The following is a 13,393-nucleotide window of genomic DNA, read 5'->3' as shown; positions in this document are numbered from 1 at the left end:
AATACGTGAGAGTCAGACAAGTCTGTTGAGAGAGATATTTCCTGATGAATCCAATACGGCGGTTAAGTAGGTAGATGCTCTGACAGGTCTGAATTATGTGTTTCTTGAAATCGTGGCCACTGTCAAACAGGAATCCAATATAGCGTGCTGCATCTGCAGGTTGAATGGAACTTGATCCAACTTGAATGCTGTCAATGGTGATTGGTGAGTGATCATATCGTGAACGAATAAGGAGGATTTCTGTTTTGCCATCGTTGAGTTGTAATTTGTTTGATGTCATCCAATTTTAATGTCAACCAGATAGTCTTCGATTTGAGAAATTGCTGTTCGAATATTGATTTTGTGAAGGCCAAGTACAGTTGGTTATCATCTGCATATTGGTGAAATTTAAGATTGTGGTTTCGGATTATCTGTCCAAGGGGTGTAGTATTGAATGTGCATAAAACTGGTCCTAGACCTGATCCCTGTGGAACACCGAATTGAAATAGATTTGATTATGACGAATGACCATTGATTATGACGGACTGGTATCAATTGGTGTGATATGATGAAAGCCACTTGAGGGCAGTACCTTGAATACCCAGATGAGCGAGGCGTAAAAGCAGAATGTTGCGGTCGATGGTGCCAAACACTGCAGATAAATCAAGCATTACAAGGATAACATATTGCCCAGCATCGAGGGAGAGAGTAATGTCATTGTTGATCTTTAGAAGTGCAGTTTCAGTACTGTGGAATTTTCTGTAGGCAGATTGGAGCGGTTCAAGAAGTGAATTACTGTTGAGATAGGCATTGAGTCTCTTTGCAACTACTTTTTCTGTAACTTTTGAGATGAATGGAAGGTTAGAAATGGGTCTGTAATTTTTCAGGATGTCTGGATCAAGTGAAGGTATTTCAGTAATGGAGTAACAACTGCTGATTCAAATGAGCTCGGAACAATCCAGCGTTCAGTGAAAGGTTGACGATGGTGTTGATGGCTGGCACAAGTGTGTCGATGACTCCTTTGAGTAGGTTTGTGGGGTTTTTGTCAAGGAAATAAGATTTCGATTGAGATGACATTATCATATTCTTGATTTCCTCCTGACTTGCTGGTGAGAAGGACGGAAGTGATGATGATGATAATGATGATGGAGTTGAAGAATTTACAGAAGGCGCTGGGTGCTGCATCCAGATTCAAACGTATGTTGACGATTTTCTCGATGAAATATTTGCTGAAAATATTAAGGGCATTTACAGGTGAGTGACTTGAACCAGGAGGTATGACTGTAGTTAAGTCGAAACGATCCTGTTAAGAGCTTTGTGGTCGTGACTTTTCTCCTCAATGAGTTTGGTGTTATACTTGGTCTTTGCATGACGAATTAATGAGTTGACTTTATTACACTGGCTGCGGAAAATTTGCCTGTTGATTTCAAGCTTGTTGTGCCGCCACTTGTTTTCTAATTTACGTCGGAGTTTCTTGGCTGAAGATATGTCAGTGTTATACCATTTGGAGTCTGGACGCAGGGTGATGACACTTTTTCGAACTGGTGCATGCTTCTTTAGCAGCTCCTCCAAGCAAGTATTATAATATGAGACCGCAATTTCTACGTCATCAGTACTTAGGTGATGCAGGGCAGAATTGTTGAGATCTTCCGTAAATGTGCTCAGTGAAATATCTTTGATACGGCGATAGGTGATTTCAGCCTGGATGAGTGGCGGTTTTGGTAGTGTTAAGCTGAGACGAATTGGAAAGTGATCTGACAGGTACAGTTTGTCAATGGTAGTAGAAGAGATGATGACATCAGAGTTAGAAAAAACTAGATCGAGTGCATGACCTCGGGTATGTGTTGGTTCGCTGACAATTTGCTTGAGATTGCTAGAGTGAACAAGGTCCTTGAACTTCTGTGTTTTTGAATCTGGCTGGTTTGCACTCCAGTGGAAATTAAAGTCGTCGAGTATAATAAGATCACCAGAATATGCAGCAACTGTCTCAAGGAGGGTGCCAAACTCGTCAATGAACAGGGGGACAGTCAATTTGTTTTTAGTGTTAGGAGGGGTCGATACACGATGATGATCTTAGTTGTATTGCCGTTACAGCATAGACTGGTTTCCATGGCCTCAAAAGACTTGATATTCGAAAGAGTCTTCCAGGCAGCAATTTTAATGTTAGACTTGTGTATACATGCGATGCCTCCACCTGTTGATTTTATTCGAGGGGAATGTTTAAAGGAGTAACCTGTTGGTGTAACCTCACTGATAGCAGATTCATCTCTAGTCTGTTTAAACCAAGACTCAGTAATTGCAATTGCATCGATGTTATGTTCTGCAATATATTATGAGATCTCCGCTGTTTTATTTCTGATGGACTGAACATTCCAACAGCACAGTTGAAAATGGCTGTTACATTTATAGTTCTATGTTGAACTGTGAGGACTTGTATGAGATTTTCTGAGTTCACATTTCTCCTTTCAGATCTTTTCAATTTCCCGGAGCCAGCTCGTACTCCTCTGTGTGTAGAAGGCTTTGACTGAATTCTATTGTTTTGATTGTCTGCCATAACTCAGGAGAGCATTTTAGTTCAGATGAACATTTTCTGTTCAGTTGTATGAGCTCTTTCCTGTGGTAGGTGATTGGTCGAGGCTGATGACATACTAATTGCATCTGCGAAAGCACCAATGAGACCAGAAGTATGCTAATGAATAGCATAACTCTCCTCTGCTGACCACAGAGTTGTAATATCAGTTCGGGGTGTTAAGTACAGTGGCAGCAGTTGAATGAATATAGACAATGCAGTAATTAAGTCAATATCTTGAAAGCAGAAATACCATACCGGCTTGGTCTGTAGCTGAACGAGAGAATGATGTTCACACACATAGTCCAATCCAGCATGGCCTGGGAGTCCAAGTCCGGAAAAAACTTGTAAAAGTAGATCAAATGTAGAAACTGATGTCCACTGAGTACAACAGCATGGGTCACTGGGTATTTAGACATCAAAGTCATTCCGCACGCAATGAGTGTAGAAAACGCCACTTTTCAAGAGAGCTTCTGTATAGGGGCAGCCTGTTAGGCGCACACCTGCATACATATTTATATATATAATCATAACCCTATCGCGACACCAAGGACTCAGTCCTGTATGATTTTAAGAAACAAATAAGCAGACAAAATGCCTGTTGCTCTCCGCATGATACTGTGCGATATCCCGTACATAAAATTTGAAGGACCGACGACATTGGTCGGGTTGAGTACACTGACTTTAGTCAAAGTCTGATCGTATTCAATGTGTTAGTGTTTGATGCGAAATCGAAAGAAGCCGATCGCTGAAGAGTTATAGCAACCCTATTACTTATCGATATTATTCCGCAGCAGGCCAATCCATTTCACAGGAGGGGTTTTGTTAGACTTCAGAGCAAAAAATTAAATATTACAAATTAAACACAAGTTTTGCAAATTTGAAGGATGATTATATTTAAGTATAGGAAGGCGGTAGAAGTAAAACATTCGCCGGGGGTAGAAAACGTAACATGTTGTAAAAATATTCTCAGCCCTTCACGAAAGCTATGACGTCGCGCTTTTGCAGCAAACAAAAAAGTTCTCTAGTGACCTCGCAGGGTGACAATCTCAAAGAATCTGCGCTGTCCCAGTTAGCTTATCGCCAAAATATGCATGTTCTAAGACGTCCATATGCCGAATTTACTGTCTTAGAAGGGAATTGTGAGCACTCAAGAGAAAACGTGATGACACAAGTGAGCACAGCCTCGTCACGAGAAATTTATTGTACACAACATTTCAAAGGTATCTAAACCAACTAGGCCTACTTGTATGTTTTCGTTTCTGAGTGGCCCAAACAGAAGATACACTTAAGGTAATATGCACCTCGAAAGTGAAAGACTTAAACTTTTGCTCAAACTTTCCTCAGTGAAACTTTCAACCATTCTCTTACCAAAGCAAGAATAAAGTTTGGGGTCACCGTGCAACCTTTAGTACTAGAGAGAGAAATAACTTGCGATTTCTCGATATTTGAAATTCAAAATGGCCGCCTTTTCTTTTAACTCTAAAAGAAAAATTAAATTTTTGATTTTCGAAAAACTAAGGCCATGAAAACTTTTCTGTCGCCGAGAGCTTCAAAATGAGCCCCCACAAGTGGTAGGTCAGAACAAAATTGATAAAGTTTGAAGGCCCGAATTTCTGCCCCCGAGGTGCGTTCTACCTTAAAGGGCCTTTACTAAAGCTCGAATTTGTATCACTGAAATTTCAAGAGAACCATGACTACTCTGATTCTTTGTACTAGTCGGGAACATACACTGTAAAGATTAGTGTTCAAGGATAGAACACCAATTAAACGCCTTTTTGTAACACGTGTTGAACGCGTCCAGACGTTCAGAAATTTAAGACTACGAGTTCAACCGATGTTCAATTTTTGAACACACGTGTGCAGATGTTGAACACTATGTGTTCATCGGACATTATATTGAACACCATGGTGTTCCATATCTGAATACACGTTGAGAATGAAATGTGTTTAAAAAATTGAACGCATTTACGCGTTCAACGGGCTGTAACACTTTTTGAACGCATGGACGCCGTTCAACGATAAGTGTGTTAAAGGTTAGAACACATGATATGCACTTGTTGAGCACCAGGAAATAACAAACCGGACCACTGCACTGTAAAAATAGCGGACGCCAGACGCGTGTTTACGCGTTCAAAGTGTAGATGTCGGCGTTCAAATTTGAACTGCTAGGGTTCATATTGTTAACACTAGTGTTCATATTATAAGCAATGATGTTCTAAACCAGAACACTGAGAGTTAACAACCATCTCCTTCAAGTGTTCAAAAACTCAGCTTTACAGAAATTTTACAATACTGTAAAACAATTAACAATCTTTAGCGTTTTTTACTTTACTGTGGCTATATTAAATTTACCACTGCCTCTCTGTCCGGCAAACGTACACGGATTTTGATGTAACGAATTTCCCACTAAGTGAAAAATATCTCCGGTCTAAAAGTGCTGAAAACATGTTTTTTCTAAAAAAGGAAGTATACAAAATAATTGTACACGCTCATTACAGGTTGAAATTTTGAAATTTTGAAAACAAGATCAGATAACCACCATGAACGTTTTAAATTTTACATCGGGGTGCAAGAGACGTTCTACTCCTTAACACTTGGTGTTCAAGTTTGGTGACTTTTCTTATCCCGTCATGCATCAAAACGGAAATTGCGACATTTTTCTTGTAAACGCACGCTGAAGTCATGATCGTGCGGAAGCAAGACCAGAAAGGGTAAGTTTTCTCGCCAAAATAGTAAAAGGTGTTAAATTTTGAAGCATCTGTAATATTATCCTTTAAAATTATTTGTACGTTCACTGTAAAAATAGCGGACGCTAGACGCGTCTTTACGCGTTCAAAATGTACATGTCGGTGTTCAAATTTGAACGGCTAGTGTTCATATTGTTAACACTAGTGTTCATATTATTAACAATGATGTTCTAAACCTGAACACGTAGTGTTAACAACTATCTCCTTCAAGTGTTCAAAAACTCAGCACCACAGAAATTTTACAATACTGTGAAACAATTACAATCTTTTGTGTTTTTAACTTTACAATGTCTATATTAACTTTACTACTGCCTCGCTGTCCGGCATACGTACACGGATTTCGGTGTAACGAATTTCACAATAAGTGGAAATATTTCCGGTCTACAATTGCTGAAAGCATGTTTTTTTCTAAAAAAGGAAGTATAAAAAATAATTTTACACGTTTATTACGGGTTGAAATTTTGAAATTTTGAAAAGAAAATCAAAAAACCACTATGAACGTTTAAATTTTAACATCGGCGTGCAAGAGGTGTTCTACTTCTTAACACTTGGTGTTCAAGTTTGGTGCCTTTTCTTATCCCATGATGCATCAAAACGGAAGTTGCGACATTTTTCTTGTAAGCGCACGCTGAAGTCGTGATCGTGCGAAAGCAAGACCAGAAAGGGTAAGTTTTCTCTCCAAAATATTAAAAGGTATTGGATTTTGAAGCATCTGTATTATTAACCTTCGGAACTAATTGTATTGTACTTTGAAAAAGCTTAACTACGTGAAGAAACCTTTATTTCTTTCAGTGGCTGGTGGACCATACACTAGCTGTGAATACGCAGCAGTGTTTTGGGCATGGGGTATCGATCGCACTCGGTCAAGGGTCATCACTGGAACGATGACCCTTGACCCGAGCGCGATCGATATGCCACATTACCGCTGCGTAATCACAGCTAAAACATGTCTTTTAGTAACCACAATCGCATGTAAATTTAAAACTTTAGTTAAACATCGAAGAATATTGTTATAGCATATGAGAGTTGGCTTTGCTTTTACTTTTCATCAGTTGATGACACGAAGAAGCCAATATTTTGTAACATTGACGAAAAGAGGCACTGTATACAAAAGTCACCCCTTTTCCTTAACCTAATGAGGCCAAATTGTCTTTCATTGTAAGTCTCATGTCGCCACATTATCTATTGTTGCATTATTTTCAGGATGTGAAAAGTTGGATGAACGTGAAATCAAAGAGTTATTACAGAAGCTATTGGAACAGAAATTGAGAATATGAGTGTACAGATAGCTGTCTGGAAACAAGCTTGAGAACCTCAGCTCATCTCTGATGTAGATTTGAACTTTCGAGGGTTAGTAACTGAATTGATAAGTTTCTGTATTTCTGTTCTGAATTTATCTGAGCTATGTCCAGAACGCTATGATTAACTAAATGTTACTGGAGAATAAGCTTTCAAATACTTGTAGTCACCCTTATCAGATGCAATGGTGGAATGAAGAATTAAAGCAGAAAGCCACAGAAAATTCACAGTAAAAAAATTACACTCTAAATTTCGGAATTTTCTGAAATTTCCACTCTGAATTTTCTGTCGCTTTCTGCTTCAAATCTTCATTGCACCCTGGCATCTGATGAAGGAGACTTCACGTCTTTGAAGGCTTATGCCAGTAACATTTAGTTGATCATAGCCTGCTACCAAATCTTTGATTATTTTATATTTTAGATCAAGACGTCTTTGTTCTCGGTTTGTTACTGATTTTAGCTTTGCTGTTAAGGACGTAGACCTTATATCATAGGTAAATGTGTGGCATCATCCTCAAATGTTTTCATCCCAAGCGTTTTCTTCAAAACGGCCAGTACGTTTCATTTAATATTTGGAGTACAGGTTTCCGGGGATTTTCCTAATCATATATGTACAAGTTATGATGAAATACACAAAATTGTATTTTTGAGACATTAAAGACATTTCAGACATTTTTAAGACATAAGGAATTATCAAAATGTGATATATTCAAGTAAGCCAAATTTTTAGCTTTTTCAAACAGATGTTTTCGTACGTTTTTGCAAGTATGAACATATAACGTAATCCACAATTATAAGTAAAACCTGTTTTGTCACTGCTTTGTTCATATTGTTTGAAAACGATCTACAGTGTTTATGGGGATTTTCTTTTGTTTATGTTTTGATAGGAAGGTGTTAATTAGCGTTGGTGTTTTCCTCTGACAAACTTTACAAAGTGGCCATATGGCCACTTTGTAAAGTTTGTCAGAGGAAAACACCAACGGTGTTTATGTGCCCAATTGACACTAAATAATTGTATTTTACAAAAGGAATTTTTGTGTATTTTTATAAAATAATTTTACTGAATATAAGTGGTCTGTTTTGTTATTTCCAGGCTTGAACACCCCATGAACGCCAAAATTAAAGGTGTTCAACAAGTGCATATCATGTGTTCTAACCTTTAACACACTTATCGTTGAACGGCGTCCATGCGTTCAAAATGTGTTACAGCCCTTTGAACGCGTAAATGCGTTCAATTTTTTGAACGCATTTCATGTGCAACGTGTGTTCAGATATGTAACACATGGTGTTCAATATAATGTTGATGAACACGAAGTGTTCAAAATCTGCACACGTGTGTTAAAAATTGAACATTGGTTGAACACGTAGTGTTAAATTTCTGAACGTCTAGACACGTTCAAAAAGTGTTACAAAAAGGCGTTTAATTGGTGTTCTATCCTTTAACCACTCAACTTTACAGTGTTGACATAGCTAAAACACGAGAAGAAAACTTTTCTCTTTCAGTAGCTGGTAGACCATACTTTAGCTGTAAATACACAGCGGTGTTTTGTGGACCATGGTTTATCGATCGCACTCGGGTCAAGGGTCATCACTGAAGAAGCCAATATTTTGTAACAGTATCGAAAAGAGGTACCGTATACCAAAGTCACCGCTTTTCCTTGACCTAATAAGGCCACCTTGTCTTTCATTTGAAGTCTTATGTCGCCATAATACCTATTGTTGCATTATTTTCAGGATATGAAAAGTTGGATTAACGTGAAATCGAAGAGTTATTACAGAAGCTGATGGTATATAAATTGAAGAAGATGAGTGTACAGGTAGCTGTCTGTAAACAAGCTTGAGAACCTCAGGTCATCTCTAATGCTGATTAAAACTTTCGAGGGTCAGTAACTGAATTTTGATAAGTTTCTGTATTTTTGTTCTGAATTTATCTAAGCTTTAGTAGAACGCTATGATCAACTAAATGTTACTGCAGAATAAGCTTCCAAATACGTGTAGTCTCCCTCATCAGATGCAAGGGTGGAATGAAGAATTTAAGCAGAAAGCGACAGAAAATTCAGAGTGAAAAATGTACACTCTGACTTTCTGAATTCTCTGAAATTTTCACTCTGAATTTTCTGTCGTTTTCTGCTTCAATTCTTCATTCCACCCTTGCATCTGATGAAGGATACGTCACGTCTTTCAAGGCTTATGCTCCAGTAATATGTAGTTGATCACAGCCTGCTACCAAATCTTAGATTATTTTCTATTGTAGATCAACATGTCTTTTGTTCTCGATTTGTTTCTGTTTTTTAGCTTTGCTGTTAAGGACGCAGAGCTTATATCATTGGTGAATGTGTGGCGTCGTCCTCAAAGTTTTACATCCAAGCTTTTTCTTCAAAACGGCCAGTACGATTCCTATTTTTGAGACGTTAAAGACATTTCAGACATTTTTAAGACGTAAGAAATTATCAGAATATGATATATTCAATTAAGTCAAATTTTGAGCCTTTTCAGAAGAGATGTTTTTGTACGTTTTTACAAGTATGAACATATAACGTAATCCACAATATTTAAGTACAACCTGTTTTGTCATTACTTTGTTCATATTGTTTAAAAACGATCCACAGTGTTTATGTATTTTCTTTTGTTTATGTTTTGATAGCAAGGTGTTAACACCGTTGATGTTTTCCACTGACAAACTTTACAAAATGCCCATGTTTATTTCCCATTTTACACTAGATAATTGTATTTTACTCAGGAAATTTTTGTGTATTTCTAAATAAAGTAATTTCATTGAATATCAGTGGTCTGTTTTATTATTTCCAGGCTTGAACACCGCCTGAACGCCCAAAATTAAGGGTGTTCAACAGGTGCATATCATGTGTTCTAACCTTTAATACACTTATCGTTGAACGGCGTCCATGCGTTAAAAGTGTTACAGCCCTTGAACGCGTAAATGCGTTCAATTTTTTGAACACATTTCATTCGCAACGTGTGTTCAGATATGGAACACCACGGTGTTCAATATTTTGTCTGATGAACACGGATTGTTCAAAATCTGCACACGTGTGTTCAAAATGGAACATTGGTTGAACACGTAGTGTTAAATTTTTGAACGTCTGGACGCGTTCAAAAAGTGTTACAAAAGGCGTTTAATTGGTGTTCTATCCTTGAATACTTAACTATACAGTGTGATATTCAGTAAAATTATTTTATTCCAAAATTACACAAACATTTCTTGAGTAAAATACAAAGATTTCGTGTAAAATTGGAAAATAAAAATGGCCATTTTGTAAAGCTTGTCTGAGGCAAACGCCAACGGTGTTAACACCTTCCTATGAAAACATAAACAAAGAAAATCCTTATAAACACTGTCGATCGTTTTCAAAAGATATGAACAAAGTAATGACAAAACAGGTTTTACTTAAATATATGGATTTCGTTACACATATTTGTCAAAACTTACAAATATATCTGTTTTAAAAAAGCTCACAATTTGGCTTACTTATTGTGTTGAAAACACGTATTCGTATGAAACGTTTACTCAGTTTTTTAAGATGGTTTAAGACATTTCTTCTTGTATAGACAATAATTGTAAACTTGGAAAAAAGATAGTCAAGGCTTCTCTGATGCACGTGGTACATAGTTGTCCACACTAAACTAAACATAACATGCCAAGTTGTCACGAAGTGTAACAGTAAGGCACAACATGCAGAAAGTGGGTAAAGTGGGTCCTTGGCAATGTAAAACCAATTTCCTTGTCCAACAAAGTATTTCATGAAGTTAACGGTTTGTTTGTTTGTAATACCTTTAAATGAAGATATATATTAAATGAATCCTACTGTCCGTTTTGAAGAAAAAGCTTGGGATGTAAAAAGTTGAGTACGATGCCACACATTCACCGATTAGATAAGCTCTGCGTCGCCAACAGCAAAGCAAACAAAAACTGTAACAAATCGAGAACAAAAGACGTGTTGATCTACAATACAAAATAATCTAAGATTTGGTAGGCTATGATCACTAAATGTTACTGGAGCATAAGCCTTTAAAGACGTGAATTCTCCTTCATCATATGCAAGGGTGGAAAAAAGAATTGAAGCAGAAAGCGACAGAAAATTCAGAGTGAAAATTTCGGAAAATTCAGAAATTCAGAGTGTACATTTTTCACTCTGAATTTTCTGTCGCATTCTGCTTAAATTCTTCATTCCACCCCTGCATCTGATAAGGGAGACTACATGTATTTGGAAGCTTATTCTCCGGTTACATTTAGTAGATCATAGCGTGCTACTAAAGCTTAGATAAATTCAGAACAAAAATACAAAAACTTATCAAAATTCAGTTACTGACCCTCAAAAGTTACAATACAAAATAATCTAAAATTTGGTAGGCAATCATCAACTAAGTGTTACTGGAGAATAAGCCTTTAAATACGTGAAGTCTCCTTCATCAGATGTAAGTGTGGAATAAAGAATTAAAGCAGAAAGCGACAGAAAATTCACAGTGAAAATGTCAGAAAATTCAGAAATTCAGAGTGTACATTTTTCACTCTGAATTTTCTGTCGCTTTCTGCTTAAATTCTTCATTCCACGCCTGCATCTGATAAGAGAGACTTCACGTATTTGAAAGCTTATTCTCCAGTAACATTTAGTTGATCATAGCGTTCTACTAAAGCTTAGATAAAGTCAGAACAAAAATACAGAAACTTATCAAAAGTCAGTTAATGACCCCCAAAGTTACTCCACATTCATTAGAGATGAACTGAGGTTCTCAAGCACGTTTCCAGACAGCTACCTGTACACTCATCTTCTTCAATTCCTATACCATCAGCTTCTGTAACAACTCGTCGATTTCACGTTAATCCAACTTTTCACATCCTGAAAATAATGCAACAATAGGTGATATGGTATAATGAGACTTCAAATCAAAGACAAGGTGGTCTTATTAGGTTAAGGAACATGCGTGACTTTGGTATACAGTGTCTCTTTTCGATACTGTTACAAAATATTGGCTTAATCTTGTTATCAACTGATGAAAAGTGAAAAAAAAGCCAACTCTCATATGGTGAAACACTAGAGTGTACACTCTGCGATGTTTAACTAATGTGTTAAATGCGATTGTGATTACTAAAGGACATGTGTTGGCTTTGATTACGCAGCGGTAATGTGGCATATCGATCGCGCTCGGGTCAAGGGTCATCACCACAGTAATGTGGTGAAGACGCTTAACCCGGGTGCGATCGATACGCCATGGCCAAAAACACCGCTGCGTATTCACAGCCAGTGTATGGTATACCAGCCACTGAGAAGAAAAAAGGTTTCTTCACGTGTTTTAGCTAATCCGAAGTACCATACAAATAATTTCAATGGATATTAATACAGAAGCTTCAAAATTTATCACGTTTTACTATTTTGGAGAGAAAAACTTACCCTTTCTGGTCTTACTTCCGCACGTTCACGACTTCGGCGTGCGTTTACAAGAAAAATGTCGCAACTTCCGGGATAAGAAAAGGCACCAAACTTGAACACTAAGTGTTTAGAAGTAGAACGCCTCTTGCACGCCGATGTAAAAATTAAAACTTTCATGGTGGTTATCTGATATTTTTAAATTTCAAAATTTAACCCGTAATAAACGTGTAAAATTATTTCGTATACTTCCTGTTTTTAGTAAAAACATGCTTTCAGCAATATTAGACAGGAGCTATTTTTCACTTAGTGTGAAATTCGTTACATCAAAATCCGTGTACGTTTTCCTGACGGCTCATTAGCGGCTATGCTCAAATCAGTTCACAATCTGGATATTAGAGTTTGCTAACAGACCGTCGACATGAAAGCACAACTGGTCGCGAGCGATGAAGCTGGTTGGTCGAGTACATTCACATTATCGATGATTCCCATTGTTCGTTTTTGGTAAAGCTCAGACTATTTATACTTAAGGACTTCGATTACAGCACACAACAGGATTTTCAATAATTGACATAAATGTTATAATTTCAGTGTCCGTTTAGCTATTTGAACATATCAACGCGTACGCCTAGCAGTAAGTAGTGGAGTTTACTTACTGCTAATAATTCGATAATTTAAAATATGAAATTCAAAAAATGATAGTAATTTCAGGTCAAAGATCGAAAGCCGCCCAGTCTACCTCATCGTAGTCGATGTCACGTTACGGAGGCATATAAAAAGAGTCCCTCAATTATAGCGACCAAGTTACCCCCTCAACTTTTTGATATCGATAGTAACATACAATTTGAGTCCGTGTCGCTGCCATGTAAATACCTCTCCTAAATTTGTGCATCGAGAAGAAATGGCAAATGTAAATTATCAAAAGGTAAACAAAATAAATGGTGATGAGACATTAGCCAAAAAGAAAAACATAAACCTAAATCCACATCCCTCACAGGAACTTGTAGGAAAGGCATGTATTTTGAAAGTTTCTCTTGTACACAATAAGTTTCTATGACATCTTAATGACATTTATTAGTTCTTAAAGTAAGTGTTTTCGATGTTTATTGACATACCTCATCTTGTGAAGACAGATTGACAACAGTTACCTGGAAAGTAACGAAAAGACAGAGCTGACTGAATATTGTTAGACAAACAGTTTCATAACTCACTAAGTATTATATTGTGAATGTTTACGTTCACTGGGAACCAACTAAAATATCAACATTGACTGGAGTATAATTACTTTATCAACTATTTCTTTCCTAGAAGCAAAATGTTGATATCACGTTGAATCATAATCATGATGAAAATCATTATTTCCGTGTAGAGATCCCTTTTTCTAAAGATGATCGAAATCTCTCTTCCCCTTCA

General features: G+C 37.2%; 1 protein-coding gene across 1 annotated transcript in view; it reads right to left on the bottom strand.

Annotated features, from left to right (window-relative positions):
- LOC139124222 (uncharacterized) overlaps positions 1 to 13,393 on the bottom strand; it is a 104,519-nt gene that overhangs the window by 8,244 nt on the left and 82,882 nt on the right. Inside the window, exon 2 of the mRNA XM_070690355.1 lies at positions 13,096 to 13,128. Coding sequence (XP_070546456.1) covers positions 13,096 to 13,100 — 5 coding nt within the window. The 5' untranslated portion in view covers positions 13,101 to 13,128. The remainder of the gene's footprint in view (positions 1 to 13,095; positions 13,129 to 13,393) is intronic.

The sequence above is a fragment of the Ptychodera flava genome (assembly GCF_041260155.1).
Source record: "Ptychodera flava strain L36383 chromosome 23 unlocalized genomic scaffold, AS_Pfla_20210202 Scaffold_23__1_contigs__length_28996876_pilon, whole genome shotgun sequence".
Taxonomy (NCBI): domain Eukaryota; kingdom Metazoa; phylum Hemichordata; class Enteropneusta; family Ptychoderidae; genus Ptychodera; species Ptychodera flava.
This window is presented reverse-complemented; position numbering and strand designations above follow the sequence as displayed.